The 21397-nt window shown below is 41.0% G+C and overlaps 2 protein-coding genes across 3 annotated transcripts in view; both read right to left on the reverse strand.

Moving 5' to 3' along the window:
- Positions 1-261: 261 nt before the first annotated feature.
- Positions 262-13386, reverse strand: LOC138664169 (testis-expressed protein 47-like). Of its 2 annotated transcripts, none has more exons than XM_069750632.1 (8): positions 13246-13386; positions 12808-12939; positions 11855-11927; positions 10660-10754; positions 9584-9648; positions 8188-8389; positions 7507-7663; positions 262-2617 (listed from the first exon to the last, which is right to left on the reverse strand). In XM_069750632.1, the coding sequence occupies exons 2-8, from the start codon at positions 12928-12930 to the stop codon at positions 2559-2561; spliced, it is 774 nt and encodes a 257-aa protein (XP_069606733.1). In that variant the 5' UTR covers positions 12931-12939; positions 13246-13386; the 3' UTR covers positions 262-2558. The 2 variants fall into 2 exon arrangements, with proteins under 2 accessions (XP_069606733.1, XP_069606731.1); XM_069750630.1 differs by having other exon boundaries at positions 12808-12943; positions 13246-13374.
- Positions 13387-20168: 6782 nt separating this feature from the next.
- The window catches only part of USP43 (ubiquitin specific peptidase 43), a 44859-nt gene continuing 43630 nt past the window's right edge, over positions 20169-21397 (reverse strand). Inside the window, exon 15 of the mRNA XM_069750633.1 lies at positions 20169-21325. Within this exon, the coding sequence (XP_069606734.1) occupies positions 20313-21325 (1013 nt within the window). The 3' untranslated portion in view covers positions 20169-20312. The remainder of the gene's footprint in view (positions 21326-21397) is intronic.

A 21397-nucleotide genomic window follows, 5' to 3' on the forward strand; every position in this document is an offset into this window, starting at 1 on the left:
AACACCTGTACTCCTCTCCCATTCCAGCGGTATCAGCACCTGTGTTCCTGAGGTTCACACGAAGTGGACACATCACGTGAACCCTGCGGCAAAACGGGAGGTGAGTATTGTCGTTTGTTTTGTTTTTTTTTAATGGGGCCAAACATTCAAATTGAGAAGGATTTGTCCCAGAAGTGGAAACCCCTTTAACTTAGTATAAAGAGGTATTGGGTCATCTTTGATATCTAGGTTACAAATAACATTGTCTTGCTCCAGGCTACACAGAATCCAATTTTTTTTTAGTTTTTATATTTAATAAAAAATATGTAATTTCTAACATTCTCCAAAGATTTCCGGACTGTTGGTTTATTTATACCCTTCATGAATATCGGTGATCCGTATGTAAATTAAGACATTTCTTGCATGATTCTAAACAGCAGAATTCATAGCTGCATAATAAGCAAAGACACTTCTGGCGTCCACCTAGCTTAGTACCACACCTCATCAAGTCATTTTTTTTTCCCGTGAGAATTACCACATCCTATTAGATTCAGTAGACCTGAAGACATTAACTCCATCTTTCGGGCTTGTTTCAATCGGATGAGTGCTATGCATGGTTTGATGACCAAGATGCAGAAACTTTTTGTTTTCCCTCCACCTCCCAGAAAATTGGATCCTGCTCTGACTAGAGTGCGATTAGCATAATCGGATCGATTTTCACGGATGGAGAGAAAATGGTCATGTGTTCCTAGCCTTGACAGATCCAGGATTCTAAGCATTGACATTTAAAGGGGTTATCCACTACTAGGACAACCCCTTTTGGAACTAATTGTTTGGCCCCGATAAAAAAAAATAAAACATATACTCACCTCTTGCGTTAGTGCTGTTCCCACTGTGTCGGCACTCGCTCTCCCTGGGGTTATCGTGTGGCGTTAATACGTGACCCGGGCGCCCCATCAGCGCTGGCGTCACTCTACGTATGGATTGAACATGAAGAGGAAGCCAGGGATCAGCTGCAACCTGGACTCCGTACGTAGGCGGGGACAGTGACTCCAGCGCTGATTGGACGCTGTGGTCATGTGTCACAACACCGCATGAGAGCCCTGGGGAGAGTGAGTGCCGATACCGCAGCAACAGCACTGGTACGGGAGGTGAGTATAGGGTTTTTACTTTTATCAGGGCCAAACATTTAGTTTAAGAAGTGGTTGTACTAGTAGTGGACAACTCCTTTTAACCCCTTCACGACATGCGCCGTACTAGTACAGCGCATGTTGTGTCTCCCCCTTTGATGTGGGCTCCGGCGGTGAGCCCACATCAAAGTCGCGACATGTCAGCTGTTTTGTACAGCTGACATGGGCGCGCAATAGCGGCGGGTGAAATCACGATTCACCCGCCGCTATTAACCTGTTAAATGCCGCTGTGAAACGCTGACGGGCATTTAACTACCGCGGACGGAAATGAGCGCATCGACGACCCCCGTCACATGATCGGGGGTCGGCGATGCGTCAGGATGGTAACAATAGAGGTCCTAGAGACCTCTATGGTTACTGATGGCGGCCTGCTGTGAGCGCCACCATGTGTTCGGCGCTCATAGCAAGCCTGCATTTCAGCTACATAGCAGCGATCTGATGATCACTGTTATGTAGCAGAGCCGATCAGGCTATGCCAGCTTCTAGCCTTCCATGCAGGCTATTGAAGCATGGCAAAAGTAAAAAAAAAAAAGTTTTTAAAAATATGAAAAAAATAAAAAAAATATAAAAGTTTATATCACCCCCCTTTCGCCCCATCCAAAATAAAATAAAAAATATGAAACCTACGCATATTTTGTATCGCCGCATTCAGAATCGCCCGATCTATCAATAAAAAAAGCATTAACCTGATCGCTAAACAGCGTAGCGAGAAAAAAAATTCGAAACACCAGAATTACGTTTCTTTGGTCGCCGCGACATTGCATTAAAATGCAATAACGGGCAATCAAAAGAACGTATCTGCACAAATGTGATATTATTAAAAACGTCAGCTCGGCGCACAAAAAATAAGCCCTCACCCGACCCCAGATAACGAAAAATAGAGACGCTATGGGTATCGTTATATGGCACTTTTTTTTCAGCCAAGTTTTAAAAAATCTTTTACCACTTAGATAAAAAAATAACCTAGACATGTTTGGAGTCTATGAACTCGTAATGACCTGGAAAATCATAATATCAGGTCAGTTTTAGCATTTAGTAAAGCTAGCAAAAAAGCCAAACAAAAAACAAGTGTGGGATTGCACTTTGAGATATTGACGGAAAAATAAAAAAGTTATGGCTCTGGGAAGGAGGGGAGCGAAAAACGAAAACGCAAAAACGAAAAAGGGCCGCGGCGTGAAGAGGTTAACAAGTTACAATCTTTTGAATAGTTCAGAAATCATTTATGGAGTTTGATCATGAACAAAACTTCTATTTATGGAACACGGAAACAATTTTTTTTTTCTGTAAAAAATATAATCTGTCCACAATTGGTATTACGAATAATAATTTTAAGTGAATTTTTTTCATTTCTTCATATACTGTTCTAGTTCTGTCCTGAAACAGATCTCGTCATTGAAAAGATCGGGTCTTCAAAGGCTTTAAGTGAACATGGGTCGGCCAAACACGATCTGTAAAAAAAACAAACAAATTAAATGATGCTTGACTTTATATGGCCAAGAAATAGCATTTTTTTTTAGTTTATGAATTCTCAGATTCATTAATTTTTTAAACTGAAAATTTTTAATGTCTTTTTTTGCTTAAATTTCTTGTATTTAATTTACCAATCTGAAATTCTTATTTATTTTATTTTTTTAAGCTTAAAAGTGAACAAGTGTAGATATCATTACTTATAAAGGTGCCCCTGCACCTCAGAGAGCGGTCTCTCAATTGGCCAATGGCTATCTTTCCGACACCCCATTTTCCTCTACGGGACAGGGAGTTAACCACTGTCAGACAATCGTGGCAACTGCTTATCTAGCGAAAAAAAAAATGGGGGCTTTGAATAAATAATGCCCAATTCTTATCTCCTCCAGCATGATCTGTTCAGTGAGACCAGGTTAGCAGAAATTGGGGGTCTGGCCATCATTAATGGATATGGGGACTCAATCTGTTGTCTGCTAGATGGGTCTTGGGGAGTTTAACCAAGAGGAGATATATGTATTTTTATACTTTATCACAACGATTAAAAAAACATTCTAAAGTAGATGAGACTTTAAGGCTGGGTTCACACTGTCGTTTTGAAAAAAAAAAAATTATTTGAGGGATGTGTATTTCTTATTAGGAGATCATCAACCAACAATGTTAAAAATGCAAAAAAACAACAACAACAACAAAAAAAAACAGCACCGTATGAACCCAGCCTATATAGGAAGGATTGTTTAAGGGGTTGTCCACTACTAAGATATTGAAGACTTATCCTTAGGATAGATCATCAACGACAGATCGGTGTGGGCCAAGCACATGCCCCCCCCCCCAACAAGTCTGAATGTACACAGTATACAAAGCTGGAATAGCACAGCGCCATACACTGTTTAGTGGCCTTTCTCAGTACTGCAGCTCAGCTCCGATTGAAGTGAATGTGATGTAAGCTGCAGTACCAAGAGTGGCCACTTCACAGTGAATGGAGCTGTAGCATTCTAGCTCTGTACACTGTGTAGATTGGCTGCCGTGTTGGCCCCCAATGATCAGATATTGAAGACCTCTTCTGGACAACCCCTTTTATTCTTGAAATGAGATATAAAACATTGCCTTTTCAATCCATGTGTCACTAATGATACCAATATACATCAGTTACCAGATGTAGTAGTCGGGGGTTAATATATGGGCTTTTCGGCAGGTAGTCTATTGTTAGATGAGGGCAACATGAAGCTATGGTAATGCATGTACTGAAGAACAGCATGCTGGGAGTTACTCTTTAGAGACGTTACATTACCTCCCCATTAGTTTTCGGAAACCTATACCGTGGTCTGGTTTAAACTCGAAAACACATGTCCTTTAACCAGACAAACAGGTTAAGAAAAACATAGATAAGACTCAGCCCCTCAAAACCCCTTTAACAACCTAGTATTCAGCTTATGTGGACTCATGAAATAATATTTATTAAGACTCGCTGTATCAAACAGTTAAAGTTAATACTATCCACTAAGACACTTCTTCCCTAAATTACAGTTTTAGGCAAATTTTTAATAATACCTCAAAATCAGTAACTGTTCAATATATATATATATATATATATATATATATATATATATATATATATTTTTTTTTTTTTTTTTTACATAAAATTATGCAATCGAGGCTCCAAAATATGTTGAAATGTGTATTTGATATAGTGATGATGCACCACCTGCTGGCAAACTACTCCAATACAGCTCCCAATATTTTTAATTTACATTTTTTAATGACCCCCATAGGACTTTCCTGTAGCCTCATTACCAGTTACATTAGTAGTTCTCTATATCCCATTTTGTTATGGAGGACTTTATAATAATAATAATAATTTTATTTATATTGCGCCAACATATTCCGCAGCGCTTTACAAATTATAGAGGGGATTTGTACAGACAATAGACATTACAGCATAACAGAAATCACAGTTCAAAATAGATACCAAGAGGAGTGAGGGCCCTGCTCGCAAGCTTACAAACTATGAGGAAAAGGGGAGACACGAGAGGTGGATGGTAACAATTGCTTTCGTTGTTCGGACCAGCCATAGTGTAAGGCTCGGGTGTTCATGTAAAGCTGCATGAACCAGTTATCAGCCTGAATATGTAGCAGTACAGACAGAGGGCTAATAACTGCATAAAGCATTTGAGAACATGATGCGAGGAACTCGATTATGGTTTTTTTTTTTGAATGGGCCACACAGGGATAGTTAGGTTAATGCGTTGAGGCGGTAGGCCAGTCTGAACAAATGAGTTTTTAGGGCACGCTTAAAGCTGTGGGAATTGGGGATTAATCGTATTAACCTAGGTAGTGCATTCCAAAGAATTGGCGAAGCACGTGAAAAGTCTTGGAGACGGGAGTGGGAGGTTCTGATTATTGAGGATGCTAACTTCAGGTCATCAGCGGAGCGGAGGGCACGGGTAGGGTGGTAAACTGAGACCAGAGACGAGATGTAGGGTGGTGCAGAGCCATGGAGTGCTTTGTGGATGAGGGTAGTAGTTTTGTACTGGATTCTGCAGTAGGTGGGTAGCCAATGTAATGACTGGCACAAGGTAGAGGCATCGGTGTAACGGTTGGTGAGGAATATGATCCTGGCTGCAGCATTCAGGACAGATTGGAGCGGGGAGAGTTTGGTAAGAGGGAGGCCGATTAGTAGAGAGTTACAATAGTCCAGATGAGAATGAATAAGTGAAACAGTAAGAGTTTTTGCAGAGTCGAAAGTAAGAAAAGGGAGAATTCTAGAAATGTTTTTGAGATGCAGATAAGAAGAGCGAGCCAGTGATCGGATATGGGGATGAATGAAAGCTCGGAATCAAGTATGACCCCAAGGCAGCGGGCATGTTGCTTTGGAGTAATGGTGGAACCGCACACGGAGATGGCAATGTCAGGCAAAGGTAGGTTAATAGAGGGAGAAAACATGAGGAGTTCAGTTTTTGACAGGTTCAGTTTCAGATAGAGGGAGGACATGATGTTAGAGACAGCGGTAAGACAATCACTGTTGTTTACTAAAAAGGTCGGCGTGATAACAGGAGAAGAAGTGTATAATTGGGTGTCGTCAGCATAGAGATGGTACTGGAAACCAAATCTACTGATTGTTTGTCCAATAGGGGCAGTATACAAAGAGAAGAGGAGGGGGGCCTAGGACTGATCCTTGAGGAACCCCAACAGTAAGGGGAAGGTGAGAGGAGGAGGAACCAGCAAAACATACAGTGAAGGATCGGTCAGAGAGATAGGAGGAGAACCAGGAGAGAACGGTGTCCTTGAGGCCGATGGAGCGGAGCATATTGATGAGGAGCTGATGATCCACAGTATCGAATGCTGCGGAGAGATCCAAGAGAATTAGCATGGAGTAGTGACCATTAGATTTAGCTGTTAGTAGGTCATTAGAGACTTTAGTGAGGGCAGTTTCAGTAGAGTGTAAAGAGCGGAAGCCAGATTGAAGAGGGTCGAGAAGAGAGTTATCTGAGAGATAGCGGGTAAGACGGGAGTGGACCAAGCGTTCGAAGAGTTTAGAGATGAAGGGAAGATTAGAGACAGGTCTATAGTTAGCGGCACAGTTTTGGTCGAGGGATGTTTTTTAAGTAATGGATCTATGATGGCATGCTTAAATGAGGAGGGAAAAATACCGGAAGAGAGAGAAAGGTTGAATATTTTTGTTAGGTGAGAGGTGACAGCCGGGGAAAGGGACTGGAGGAGATGTGATGGAATGGGGTCACTGGTGCAAGTGGTTGGGCGAGAAGTTGCAAGGAGCCTGATTACTTCTTCTTCTGTAACTGGTTCAAAGTCAGAGAGTGAACTAGATGCAGTGGGGGAGGGAGGACAGTGCATGGTATGGAGAGATTGGGAGATGATTTCCTGTCGACTGTGGTCAATTTTTTCTTTGAAGTAATTGTTCAGATCGTCAGTGCAGAGATCCGTGGTTGGGGCCTGCACTCTTGGGTTGAGTAGGGAATGAAAAGTGTCAAAGAGACGTTTAGGGTTATTGGACACTGAGGTGATGAAGGTGTTGAAATAGGTTTGTTTGGAGAGGTGAAGGGCAGAGTTGTATATTTTAAGCATGAACTTATAATGGATGAAATCTTCGGGTAGATTAGATTTTCTCCACAGACGTTCGGCGCACCTGGAGCACCACTGCAGGAAATGTGTTTGCAGCATGTGCCATCGTTGTCGCCGCCTATGCCTAGTTGTTCTATGTATAGGAGGCGCAGCTTCATCCAAGGCACTTTGCAGGGTTTCATTGTAATGCTTCAGAGCAGAATCAGGACATGAGATTGAGGAGATAGGGGCTAATGAGGACTGCAAGTTCTTAATAAGTTCCTGGGTGTTAATGGCCTGGATGTTTCTATAAATGTGGAAAGTGGGGGGGGGGGGGACTTGAGCGGGATGGCAGTTCTTGATAGAGAATGAAAGAAGGTTCTGGTCAGAGAGCGGGAGAGGGGAGTTTGTGAAATCATCCACTGAACAAAAGCGGGAGAAGACCAAGTTGAGGGAGTTTCCGTCTTGATGCATTGGAGAGTTAGTATGCTGCGAGAAACCAAAAGAGGAGGTCATAGATAAAAGGTGAGAAGCAGATAGGGAGAGGGGAAAAGCAATGGGGATGTTGAAATCACCCATGATGAGGGTGGGGGTGTCACAGGAGAGAAAGTGTGGAAGCCAGGTGGCAAAGTGATCCAGGAACTGATGAGAGGGGCCGGGAGGACCATACACCAGCAAAACTCGCATGGAGAAGGGGATGAAGAGTCTGACACTTTATGTCATGTTCTGCAATAACTAAGGTCCTAAGCCCCAGCTACCCAATGTGTGGAGTGACATTCTGCTTCTGGGATGGCTTCTCATAGGTTCGGGGACTTACCGGAATCCTGCATTATATATAGAGGGGTGTCATACATCTTCAGGAACTGTTTTGGTGTCAGCAAATTTTTACATTGCAGGAGATGCAAGATGGAGGCTTGAGGGATGATCAGCTCTAGAACCTTTTCAAACACCGAGTCTGGGATATTTTTGGAGCCCTGAAAATGTTAATTTAAAAAATAAATAATTGGTTACCCTGATGGTTATTATAGATCTGGAAAAGAAAGACTGAAGGATGCTTAAAGGGATTGTCCAGGCATGAGGATAAAGTCTGCAGTCACTTTACCAACTGACTGTAGACTTGGTAATCCTGACTGCGTGCACTGTTCACGCTGTCAGTATTCTCTGGCATTGGGAGTGGGCGGGTGCGTGACTGCATACACGTTGTCACATGCCAACTAAACATAAACAGCTTTGCTCAATGCAAGTGAATTGAGTAAGGTCTGACATGTCTAGTTGGAATGTGTCACATAACTGCCCCCTCCCGGAGACACCTGACAGCATGCACAGTGTTCGATGCAAGGATTGAGACCTAAACATGGACAGTCCCCTTAAAACAAAGATTCTAATAGGATTTTTTTTCTTAAATGTTATTTTTGTTTTTTATTTGATCTTTGTTTCATTTTGGATTAGATTTCCAGCTAGTTTTGACTTCTTCACGCCACCTTTTCCTCCCACAGACCTTAGGGTATTTTGTGAGGTGCTTCCCGATCTTCAGCATCTTGGTCAGACACTCACTGATGATCCCCTCTGTGGCCTCCTCACTGAACTTCTCTCCCAAATACTGACCAGGAACATTCAAAACTTTGTAGCTCCACTGGCTGAACAGGCGGCTGGGAATGTTATGAGACATCACTACAATTTTTGGGTCTAAAACAAGTGCTCTAGTGGGGAAAAAAAAACATTTATGAATAGCGTGTTGTCATAACAAAATACATCTCCAAGGGTTTTTATCTTAAGAAGTAGCCTTAGATGGGCCGATTTCCCACTGGCACTAGTCTGATTCTTCTAATTTTTCAGCATTACTGACAATCACAAGCAATTAAAGAAATCCTTATCTGGACAGTCCCATCAAATGTGCATTTAAAGAGCACCTTTCACTAAATTAAAAGATACCAGATTTTGCTCTTAAGTTATCTCTGCTGCTCCCATGAGTGTTCCGCTTTTTTCCCATTTTTAAATCTGTCGCTCCAGAGATATGGGCCTTCTCGTTTGGTGCAATCAAGGTAATTATGAGGAGCAGGACACGCCCCAGAGGATCCTTGAAGCCAAGCCTCCTGGTAAAGACCATAAAAGTTAACACTCAAAAAAAATGCTCATATCTCCGAAGTCATATGGGCTATGGTTTAAAAAAAAAACAAAAACGCAATACTCAGGAGATCAACGGAAATAAGATAAGAGCAAAGCTGCTCAATTTTGATCTGAAGACAGGATCTCTTTAAATCAACAAACAAAATGCAGATTTTGGTGTCACCATAACAGTAAAAATCTGTTCTATAAGTCAATCACATTATGTAGGTAATTAGTAAATGGTCTAAAAAACAAATGTTTAAAATTGTGATTATTTTTATTTTTAATTTTCTAGAATTCCTTTACTAACATGAATGATCACAATAGTACCTAAGGTAGCAAATAAAAGACCAACTATTCCCACGGGAAAAAAAACAAGGCCTCATACAAACGTGTAACCGTAAAAAAAAATTATTACTTAAAAAAAAAAAAAAAATGCTTTAAAAGCCAAAAACACAGGCTGGTCTTTAAGGGGTGGTCCAGAATTCCATAAAAATGGCAACTTTATTCCAGAAACAGTGCCAAACCCGTTATGGATCTTAGCTCCATTGAAATGAATGTGGTGGAGCTGCAGTACCATACACCACCTGTGGACAGGTGTGGTGCTGTTTCTGGAAGAAAGGAGAAATGTTTTTTCTAATACTATACATCTGTTTTAAGAGGTATTTTAAGAAGCTTTGGAGAGGGGTCTGATTAAACTTTCTTGGCTTTTTATTACAATTGTGTAAATTTTGGTTATTACCCCCAAGCTACAATCCAGATTTTCCATATTGCATTCCATTACTGACCTGTCCCCTTGTTTCTTCATTTGTTGAAGATCCCGGATGACACAGTAGAGGACATCTCCACTAGACTGAAAGAAAAAAAATGTCCCGTGTTAGGAGTGTTTCTCAAAATCCAAGACGTCGTATGGCCACATAGTAACAGTTCGAACTGGACCTCCTGTTATGGTGCCTGGCTTTGCCAATAGAACAAAGGGCCTGGTGTTAATTACCCCCTTTCCAATTCCCCACCCCTTTCATGCACAGGATTTTTCAACCAATAGCAAAGAGCATGGGACCAACGAGAGCTGAGCTCTGGGCCAGCAGCGGTTGAGCCTGGGCAAGTCAATCCTGTATCACTGCATATATGGAGCAGGATCAGGAGCTGAGCCTGCACCATACATTATGTGATGTACAGCCCAATTCAGAGTACAACTGCTGTGGTTGGAGCTAGATTTGATCTCAACAAGTTAACCCCTTAGATGCAGCCATCAATTGTGACAGCAGCATTTATGAAGTTGAAAAAGGGGGAAGAGGAGGTTGAAAGCCTCCCATGTTTGCCATGATTGAGTACCCATGAAGTCTATATTACAGTATATTGTACAAGCGATTACAGGTTCAATATGTAAACAAAAAAATATATATATGTATAAACAAAATTACAAAAGTTCACATAACCCTACATTTCCCAAATCATTAAAAAATACAAAAATTGACATATTTGGAATCGCTACAGGCATAAACTAATTGAATATTTTAATATTATAATATTCCATACAGCGAGCACCAAAACAAGAATACAATCATAATGGCACAATTGTTTATTTCTTTTGGTGAGGGCGACATTTTGCCAGCCAAAAAAAAAATTAAATAAAGAGACCTTGGAAAGTCCTATGGACATCAAAATAAAATATAAAACTACACATGTATTGCAAAAAACAAACAAAACAAACCTCATAAATCTCCATTGACAGAAAAATAAAGTTATAGCTGTTGGAAGGTGAGAAGGTAAAATCTAATTATTGTCCAATGGGTCTCCGTCCCCCAAAGGCTTGTATGGACCCCCTCCGGTAAGAACTCCCGTGAATGGGGTCGTTTCTTACCTCCAGACAGTGGACCGTGTACGCAGGATACAAGAGCAGAAGACCGGTGACGTTCTCGCCCTGATGATACCGCTGAAATCGCTGCTCCCAGTATTCTACGATACAAGATATGAATTTTGTGTCCGACATCATCATCACCAAGGAATGGTCAACATCGAAAAACTAGCAATGTCCTTTTCTCCTTACTGTCGTGCCCATATTGTAGCTCTTTGGGACGACCAGTGAATACAGAACATTGACCTTAATGGGTTATTCCGGCTCAGCTCAGTTCCATTTTGGGACAGCAATGCCACATCCACCAATACCTGCCGGGGCGCCCATCATAGGCTATTGTGCATGTCTCCTAATGGCTAGGACGGGTGCTCGATGCCCACTGTTCATGCACATGTTCCAGCAGCTATCAGTGGATGCAACGTTACCGGCCTCGTTAAGGAAGTGAGTGGAGCCGGAATAACTCTTTAAGGTCCCTTACACCATGTCTAGGTCTTCTCCAATGGCAGAAGTCAAAGAACAGGACATGTTGGATAGATAGGCCCACAGACTCCTTGGCCTACTCTTCCAAGGGGTCTGTGGGCCTATCTATCTGACATGGTGGATCCAGGAGAAATTATAAGGGTTCAGTCGGTACCAATCTGAGCACCTTTAGACCACCACTCTAGTATTTGACCACATGTTACCTAGGTGGGCCTCGATTCTACCCACAAGTAGAGTCTAGCCATCACCTTGTTACATCTATGTGTAGCTGACCTTTAGGTAGGCTTAGGCTTGGGTAGGGGTATTCACATCTCCAAGATCCAATTCCAATATGTAAAAGGTATAATAATAATATTAGAAAATAACTCCTATTAGAAATTTAGAATAGTTCTCCTTATTCACTATATTGCTTTCCCCATGTGAAGAGCATTGTAGTAGCTTTGGTATCCATGGTTACGACCACTCATATAGTGACGGTTGCTAGTGGTCGTGAAACCATGGATATCTAAGCTACTGCAATGCCCTGCACATGAGGTAAGCGACATAGCTAATCAGGAGAACTATACATTTCTAATGGAGCTGTGGGTTCTTGATTCTGGCACTGGCTGCCATTACGAACCAAAATACCATCCCCTTTGCCTGCCCAAAAATAATAACAGATCCATATGATCTTCCCTACTGCGAATGGACGCTTGCTTTAATTGTAATTCACCTTATTTACCTCCAAGGTCTCTCTTATCAGCCAGATTTGGGGAAATCTTAGACACAAATATCAGCCGGTGCAGAAGGGATTTCTATAAAAAAAAAATATAAATTATAATCATATGAAAAATTTAAGATTTATATTCCAATATTCAATACCTCACATTAAGCATCTTCGTAATATATCTTATCAGATAAATCTGCTTCTTTCTCCTCCAGGACTGATCATTCACTTTCAATTCATGGGTAAACTCTATATTCCGTGAAGACAGATTTTCGCATTACTGACATAGGAGATGACAATTGGTGCTTTTAAAATTCTATGGAGGGGGAGGAGCTAGGGGCCGACAGACATTCTGCTGAAAGGACAGTTACAGTTCTCCATAGAACATTATGAGCACCAACTGCCATCTCCTATCTCAGTAATGGGGAGATCTGTATTCACTGAGGTCAGATTGTATCTATGAATTAAGAATTTTGGGAGTGAAAGATCAGTCCTGGAGGAGAAAGAAGCAGATTTATCTGATAAGATATATTGCAAAGTTTTTTTTTCATTTTCGCATTTACTATTAATTTATAAAAATAAAATGCCATATCCCGGAAAACTAACTGCAAATTCCACAAAGGGACCACAACTCTACTGACTTTTAGGGGGTTGAATACATTTGCAATGCACAATTTATGTCCGTGGAAGAATTTGAAGACAAACACATTGTCTACGAAGTAACATAACATAATATATATATATATATATATATATATATATATATATATATATATATAAAAATTATAATAATGAAAACTAAAAAATGCAGTTACGCAACGGCAATTCTTATAGTCACCACCAGATGGCACAATCAAATTGCATAGACCTTATACATGCACAGAATGGAAATTAGGTGAAAAAAAAGGGTCGTAGCGTCTGCACCAATACCCCAAATACCACTATACAAAAGTGATCAGAAGACTAACCAGATCGTCACGGGCGTTCAAGACCATCCGCTTGTTGAGCAGCTGATGAAAGTAACTTGTTTCCAATTTTTCTGGAGTCGGCTCTGGCTTCCATGACAGCACCCTGGCCTTCCTGTTCTCCATTGTCAAATGCTGGCTTAAATAAAGAATAATTATATATATATATATATATATATATATATATATATATATATATATATATATATATATATATATATATATATACACACACACACACACACACACACACACACACACACACACACACCGTATATATATATATTGAATCAATAATCAGTTCAAAATAAGAAAAATAAAAATTAGAATGTAGTAAAAACTTTATACAAAAATATAAAAATGTAATATTTAAAATGATATAAAAATGCAATAGTAGAAATAAAAGTTAAACTGAAATAAAAATGTAAAAAAAAAGCTTACCGTACTTTAAAAGTAAAAAGTAGATGTAAGGTCCATGCTTCAGAGTGAAGTGAAATTCGCCAACAGCCTAATTATTTACGTTTGTGGTATCTCGGCAACAAAACGACTGACCTCCTGCTCGGATTTACTGCTCCTTTGTATGGTTTGTTAGCATTTTCTGTTGCCTTCCAGCCGAACCGCTGTTGCCGAGTAACTCATGAATAGTCGGTGATTACCCTCGTTCCTGGATCCTTGGCTTGATTTTTGCATTTGTACGTCAGTGTATAATAAAAACTTTCGTCATAAAAAAATAAATTAATAAAAATCAAATTAAAAAAATACAATAAAAAATGGATTTTCTGCTATGGCTGATGCAGTGCCTAAGTGGGTGGAGCATCACAGACCAAAGCACCGCCCCTATAGAACCTAAGTAGGTGGAACATGACAGATCTGATTCAGGAATCAGGCCCCAATAGGTGGAGTATTACAGACGAACGTTAGGAGTCATGCACTGCCCTTTCAGGTCTTAAGTGGGTTGTCCACTATGCATTATATACAGGTGCTTCTCACAAAATTAGAATAAATTCAAAAAGTTAATTTATTTCAGTTCTTCAATACAAAAAGTGAAACTCATATTATGTAGAGTCAAGCTTGGACTGCATACTACCCATGCAGCAGGGTTGGAGGCTCGGATCTGCACAGGGGCCCATCGGGGATTCCCTGTTCCCCTATGGGCCTCTGTGCAGATCCGGGCCTCCAACCCCGCTGCATGGGTAGTACTTGGCATAATTCGCTTGACTCACTCGGAATAGAAAAAAGCAGCATTGCATCATTCATTAACCAAACTATCCAGTTTATTATTATATAGAGATATAGGTAAATTTGTGAACAATGGTAATGTAATATTTGTATGCAGGTGAAAAGTGGGCCCCTCAAAGTCAATGTTACTGGTGGACAGAGTGATCTATTTAAAGTGTTTATTTCTGTTAATGTTGATGATTATGGCTTACAGCCAGTGAAAACCCAAAAGTCATTATCTCCGTAAATTAGAACACTTTAGAACACCAGCTTGAAAAATTATTTTAAAATCCGAAATGTTGGCCTACTGAAATGTATGTTCAGTAGATGCACTCAATACTTGGTCGAGGCTCCCTTTGCATCAATTACTGCGGCAATGCATCGTGGCATGGAGGCGATCAGCCTGTGGCACTGCTGAGGTGTTATGGAGGCCCAGGTTGCTCTGATAGCAGCCTTCAACTCATCTGCATTGTTGGGTCTGGTGTATCATCTTCTTCTTGACAATACCCCACAGATTCCCTATGGGGTTAAGGTCAGATTAGTTTGCTGGCCAATCAAGCACAGTGATACTGTTGTTTTTAAACCAGGTATTGGTATTTCGGCAGTGTGGACAGGTGCCAAGTCCTGCTGGAGAATGACATTTCCATCTCCAAAAAAGCTTGTCGGCAGAGGGAAGCATGAAGTGCTCTAAAATGTCCTGGTAGATGGCTGCACTGACTTTGGTCTTGATAAAACACAGTGGACCTACACCAGCAGATGACATGGCTCCCGAAACCATCATCGATTGTGGAAACTTCACACTAGACCTCGAGCAGCTTGAATTGTGGCCTCTCCACTCTTCCTCCAGACTCTGGGACCTTGATTTCCAAATTAAATGCAAAAAATACTTTCATCTGAAAACAACACATTGGACCACTGAGCAACAGTAAAGTTCATGTTCTCCTTGGCCCAGGTAAGACGCTTCTGGCGTTGTCTATTGGCCATGACTGGCTTGACACAAGGAAGCCCATGTCCTGGATACGTCTGTGTGTGGTGGCTCTTGAAGCAATGACTCCAGCAGCAGTCCACTCCTTGTGAATCTCCCTCTAATTTTTGAATGGCCTTTCCTTTCAAGGCCGTGGTTATCCCGGTTGCTTGTGCACCTTTTTCTACCACACTTTTTCCTTCCACTCAACTTTCCATTAATATGCTTGGATACAGCACTCTGTGAACAGCCAACTTCTTTAGCAATGACCTTTTGTGGCTTACCTTCTTTGTGGAGTGTCAGTGACTGCCTTCGGGACATCTTTCAAGTCAGCAGTCTTCCCCATGATTGTGGAGCCTACTTAAACAGACTAAGGGACCTTTTTAAACACTCAAATAGCTTTGGCAGGTGTTTTGTGTTTATTATTCTAATTTACTGGGATAATGACTTTTGAGTTTTCATTGGCTGTAAGCCATAATCATCAACATTAACAGAAATAAACACTTGATATAGATCACTCTGATTGTAATGACTCTATATAATATAGGAGTTTCACTTTTTATATTGAAGAACTGAAATAAATTAAATTTTTTGATGATATTCTAATTTTGTGAGAAGCACCTATTATCCGGAGGAAATTAGAGAGCGACAGCACTCACTTGGTCTGGATGTATGTGATTTGTCCTAAGGCATGGAAAATGAAGCCAGCACTGATTGGCTGAAGGGATTGGGTAACATAATATTAAGCGGTTCCTGGGAGAGCCAGGGCCAACACAGCTGTAACTGCGCTGGCGCCAACGGTGAGTATAAGGGTATGTTCACACGTTCCTGATTTCCATCCTTTTTTTTTCAGGACTGTTTTTTAAAAAAACTGCAGCTCTTGGCAGAAAACGCAGGTCCTTTTTTTGGTCCTTTTTTTGTCCTTTTTTGATGCGTTTTTTGATCCTTTTTTTGATCCTTTTTTTTATGCAGTTTTCTATGCAGTTAAAATGGCTGAAAATACCCTAACCCTACCCCTAACCCTAACCCTACCCCTAACCCTATTCTAACCTTAGTGGAAAAAAAAAAAAATTCTTAATTTTTTTTTAATTGTCCCTACCTATGGGGGGGGGTGTCATTTACTATTTTTTTTTATTTTGATCACTGAGATAGATTATATCTCAGTGATCAAAATGCACTTTGGAACGAATCTGCCGGCCGGCAGATTCGGCGGGCGCACTGCGCATGCGCCCGCCATTTTGTAAGATGGCGGCGCCCAGGGAGAAGACGGCCGGACGGACACCGGGACGCCGAGTAAGTATAAGGGGGGGAGATTAGGGCACGGGGGGGGGGGGGGGGCATCGGAGCACTGGGGGGGGCATCGGAGCACGGGGCGGTGGGATTGGAGCACGGGGGGGCGGGATCGGAGCACGGGGGGGCAGCCACACTCCGCCCACGCACTTCCGCCCGCTTCCCCGCACTTCCTGCTGCAGCGGTTCGGCACCACAAACCGCAGTAAAACCCGCAGATATTTTTTTCATCTGCGGGTTTTACTGCGGGTTTGATCTCACAATGGAGGTCAATGGGTGCAGAACCGCTGCGGCTCCGAAAAAAGAAGTGACATGGTACTTCTTTTTTCCCGCAGCTATTCAGCGCCTCGCCCCTTCAGGCCCTAAGCAGATGGACCATGACAAACCACAGTAAGGAGTCATGCCTTGCCCTTTTAGGGGCCAATAATAATGGTGAAGCACAGCTCCATCATGCCCTTTAGGCTGTCAGGACATGCTGGGACTGGGAGTTAACGTTTATCGAACTTCTGGAAAGCCATCAGTTGAGATCACCACATTTTATGGCCAATTACATTTTAATTCAGAAATAAAATATGGAGAAAATAAAAGAGCACAAAAAAATTCAGTAAAAATATTTTTTATTGCATAGAAATTCATCATAAAAACATTTTTTTTCCACCTGCTTCTTACCAGATATCTGCCTTCATAAGGCCTGTCTCGCAATAGACATTACATATCTAGCCATAATAAATAGACTTTATATTTAACTCTTCACTTTTGAGAAACATTATATTTGCAGTGCCTTTAAAGTGTACAGTTATGTCATGGTGGCAGCCATTTTTTTTTTTTAATTATTATTTTATTTTGAATGAGCTAATAAAAAAACAGCACCACACATGTCTATAGGTAGTGTCAGGTATTGCAACTTCAATGGAGCAGAGCTGCAATACCACTCACAACTCCAAGTCAGGTGGGGCGCTGTTTGTGAAGGAAAGCAGCCATGTTTTTCTAATTCTGGACAACCCCTTTAAAATATAGGTCTACATGTGTGCTAGATTTCATTATCATTAAATCACATGTACAATGGTGGGTTACAATGTGATTTTATAAATGAGACTGTTGTCAAAGTTTATAAAATTGGCTTTAAACAGGGAGTCTATGTAGTTTGGGTCATGAGAGAACAATGTCCAGAAATTCGCTCTTAAGATGTTGTGATGTTTGGTAAAAACAGGCCTTCTAATAACATATAAACACTAGGCCTCATTTATGAGGAGTGTCTTTGTTGCCTATAGCAACCAATCAGAGCTCAGCTTTCATTTTTCAAACTGCTCTGGTAAAATGGAAGCTGTGCTGTGATTGGTTGCTAGGGGTCACAAAGGCAATTTCTCTTCTAAATAGTTTTCCTAAATGTGCCCCTTCAGGAGGGCAGCCATTTTAGGATCATCTATTCAGTTTAGTCTAAAAAATGGCCACCACCTTGGTGAAATTACATACAGTATATTACATTTTCACATACAGTATATGCAAAGAAATATAATAAATTTCTTAAATTCCTTCGAGGAAATAATCCCATTTGATTCAGTGCAAGCATGTTAAAATGTATTTATTTTTTTCCCCTAAAAATTATTCGAGCCCCTGAGATGGATTAAAATTTTACACTGTACAGATTTACATAGGTCTGAAAAAAAATGTAAATTTTTGGATCAACCCTTCATTTATTAACATACATATACACACACACACAGAAGAACATCCTTAATCCAGACGTTCTGGACTACCAGATGCTGGATTATTGGAACTCTCCAATGTGTATATATTTTAGCCTTACCTGAGTAACTACGGTATATGGCATTATATGTTGTCTATGCATAATATCGAGTCATTGAAGTAAACCCATGTAGTTAAAGGGTCTGTATACTTTTGCATAGATTATATTTTAATGCTCCACAGCATCTAATCAAGAAAAATGATGCAACTTTGCAAAAACAGCTTGAATCATAACTTCTGTCTCCAGTTCCTATGCAGGGCTATGTGTCTCCATGGTTACAGACTACAAACAACCCTTGTGTAGTCAGATACACATGCCTTACTTTCTTCTAATATACGTTCAATAGGTTAGTAAGAATGTGGGGGAACATGTAAAGGGGGTTGCTCGTAGTCTGTAACCATGGAGACAAATATGTATACATGGGAACTGTGTAGATAAAACGGTAGGAGGATATATAAACTAATTTATAAAGTCGCTTCATTTTCTTTTGTGTTAAATTGATCAGAGCAATAGAGATTGCAAAAGCGTACACACCCTTCAATTACGCAAACCTAGATTATTTCAAGGGGTCGTTCCCATCTTCGTACATGAATATTGTTGGTTAGTGCATGTCCTTTTGCAATTTGCTTCCTATTGCAATTTGCAGCTATTTTTTAGAAATTAACACTTTGAACGACTGAAGATTTAAGTAAACCGGAAATTTCGAAATTGATTGAATTAAAGGGGTTGTCCGGGATTTTAATAATAATGGCCTATCCTTGGGATAGGACATCAGCGTCTGATCGGCAGCATGTGACACTTGGTACCTCACAGATCAATGTCGGCGGCAGAACTGCTCAGTTACAGAGCTGCACAGCACAGCTCTGTCAACTGTGTAGTGGCTGCGACCGGGCGCTGCGCATCCCCCTCCATTCCTCTATTCAAGTCAATAAGTGGGGGATGCGCAGCACCCGGTCGCAGCCACTACACAGTTGACGGTGCAGTTTCGGCCAACACCGATGTTTCACACCGAAGCCGATCAGACATTGATGACCTACCCTGAGAATAAGTCGCCAATGTTAAACTCCTAGACAACCCCTTTAACCACACTATCTGGCAATATTCCTTTATGAAGGTGAGAATGACCCTTTAAAAGGTTAAACTAAAGTCACCCCAAACAAACTGAGGATATATTATTATATAAAGAAGCTGATTAAAAATTGACAGCCCCATCTTGGATGCCACAGACCAAGAATGCTGCTTTCAAGGACCAAATCACAAATAGGGGAGAGTATAGATATACGTTATATATATAAATTTGCGTATACATACAAACACACACTCCTTTAAAAACATCTTTATCTTTTTTTCTCCATAAAATACAATAATTACATCAGTATAATATCCAGTATGTACATTATGAAACGGTCTAATAGTTTTCCAAAAATAAAATTTTTTTGTATTTCGATTTTTCACACAAAATTACTTCATCATGTATTTGCAACCCAAAGGGCGGCAGTCATTCTGTGCACTGAGCCAATGACTACGGTGTATTATTGCACTTGTGATTCAAAGTCCTTCATATTACGGGCTAGAAAAGAGCGGCATTTTTGGTGAACCCCTATCCAAACGTGGGAGGTCTCACCTGATTTTTGGAACAACTTTCCTATAAATTAAATAAAACTTCTGCACTGTTAGCAAAAAACAAACAGCTATAGGGGTGTAGAGTTAGGAGATGCAAGTGTACATGGGACAGTCCCAAAAACGTACTTATTCCCGAAGTCAATTTCAGAGGTGCCACTCTATTTGCCAAAGAGGCTTTTTAGACAATCAAGTAATACGTAATTGGTTCTCAAACAATCAGGAAGCCCAATAGGGCTGAAGAATCCCACTGACAGCTGTTTCACCCAATGGAAAGGAGACACAGGCGCTCCATGATGGACTCAACCTCAAGTCACTAATGGGACTCTAATGTGATAGTTTTTTGGGTTGGACCCTTCGTCTCAAGGAACAAACTAGCAGGTCTCCTAGGGTTATGCTTTATACCACTACAACAGTGCCACGAAAAAATAGTCTGCGCCTATTCTGAAAGGTAGACATAAACCATGGACGCCCTGCTGGATTATCAGAGATTTTCTGCTAGAAGATCGGACCCACCTTTATCTGCTTTTGGCACTTTTGAAAAATTAAGAAGGATAAAAGGTGTTTTCATTGAATATTATGAAGATCTTCCTATACAATCCAAATTTTGAGCTGAACACAGGGCCACCCATTTTTTGGCCAGGAGATCCATAAGGCATGTACAGAGTCATTAGAAGCTGGACTCAGGCACAGTTTTCTTCCTTCCTAGGGAGGAAGTTTGATATTTCATTCTTTGTAAAGTACTTGAAGATGCCTTCTCAGCGGCCATCTGTCTGGTGGGTTGATGTGGCGCGCTTCCATTTCTATACAGAGTAGCCGACCTCTTCATAGTCCATTCTGCTTTCGTCTGGACGTTAGATGAACTATGCGCTCGTCTGATGTCCATTTTAGATTTATTATCCTCCCTCTGCCTCCGTGGCAACGTACCACTAGTCCTTCCATCATCAACCACAACCCCATTGGATAGAGAAGTCCGTGAGATACTATTATGTAGCTCAGATGGGGTAGGGGTCTCAGAACCAGTCTGCCACCTAGGCTCTTTCCTTTGTAAATTTGTCCTCATCTTGGTTGATTTCCCTTCTGAGTCAACGTCAGAGAGTTTAGTCTTGTCTAATCTGTGATCTCCAACTTTTGTATGGTGTCTTTGGTTAATTTCCCCCTTTTGACCTGAAGAAGCTTTGACTTTTACTGCATTATTTGAGGCTGAGCAATTTATATCCATGAGTCCATTACTATTTGAGGTGCTATCTTTGCTTTGGGACTGTGCGGACACAGCTCCCTTTCCAGCCTGCACAGTACTGTCCTGGTGGGCCAATCTCTCTTTTGGCTTACCCCTCAAAGTATCTGTCTTTGAAGATGATGACAATGCTCTGGACTGTCCACTTGCAGAGCTGGTTCCATTGGCACTGTGGCTAGTTGATTGGGTAAGATTGGGAGGAATTCCATTTGATGTCTTTTCTGGTTTAGTCATCACGGGCACAATGGGCTCATTAGTGTACTTCGGTCGTCTTCCCGACTCCAAGTATTCCACAAGCTCACGAGTTTCAGGCTTTGCTTTGTCCTTTGATCCAAATGACCACCGGAGAGGCATTGCCTTACTGATGCTCAACTTAATTTTAGAAACCGATGAAACCCTCATACTTGCACTTCGACCCTTTGCTCCTCGGACAAAAGACTTTGACCCTATAAAAAATTGAGATGGAACATTTTAGAAACTTGATCAAGTCAACTATGAATCTACCCATACTTATCTGC

The sequence above is a fragment of the Ranitomeya imitator genome, chromosome 2, assembly GCF_032444005.1.
Source record: "Ranitomeya imitator isolate aRanImi1 chromosome 2, aRanImi1.pri, whole genome shotgun sequence".
NCBI classification, from domain to species: Eukaryota; Metazoa; Chordata; class Amphibia; order Anura; family Dendrobatidae; genus Ranitomeya; species Ranitomeya imitator.

Excerpts from the sequence above, each read along its gene's own strand:
- LOC138664169 (XM_069750632.1), bottom strand. The coding sequence starts at position 12,930 with ATGGAGAACAGGAAGGCCAGGGTGCTGTCATGGAAGCCAGAGCCGACT. Across the intron at positions 11,928-12,807 it reads TGAACGCCCGTGACGATCTG|AAATCCCTTCTGCACCGGCT; the intron begins GTTAGTCTTCTG and ends TTTTTTTTATAG. Across the intron at positions 2,618-7,506 it reads ATATATAATGCAGGATTCCG|ATCGTGTTTGGCCGACCCAT; the intron begins GTAAGTCCCCGA and ends TTTTTTTTACAG.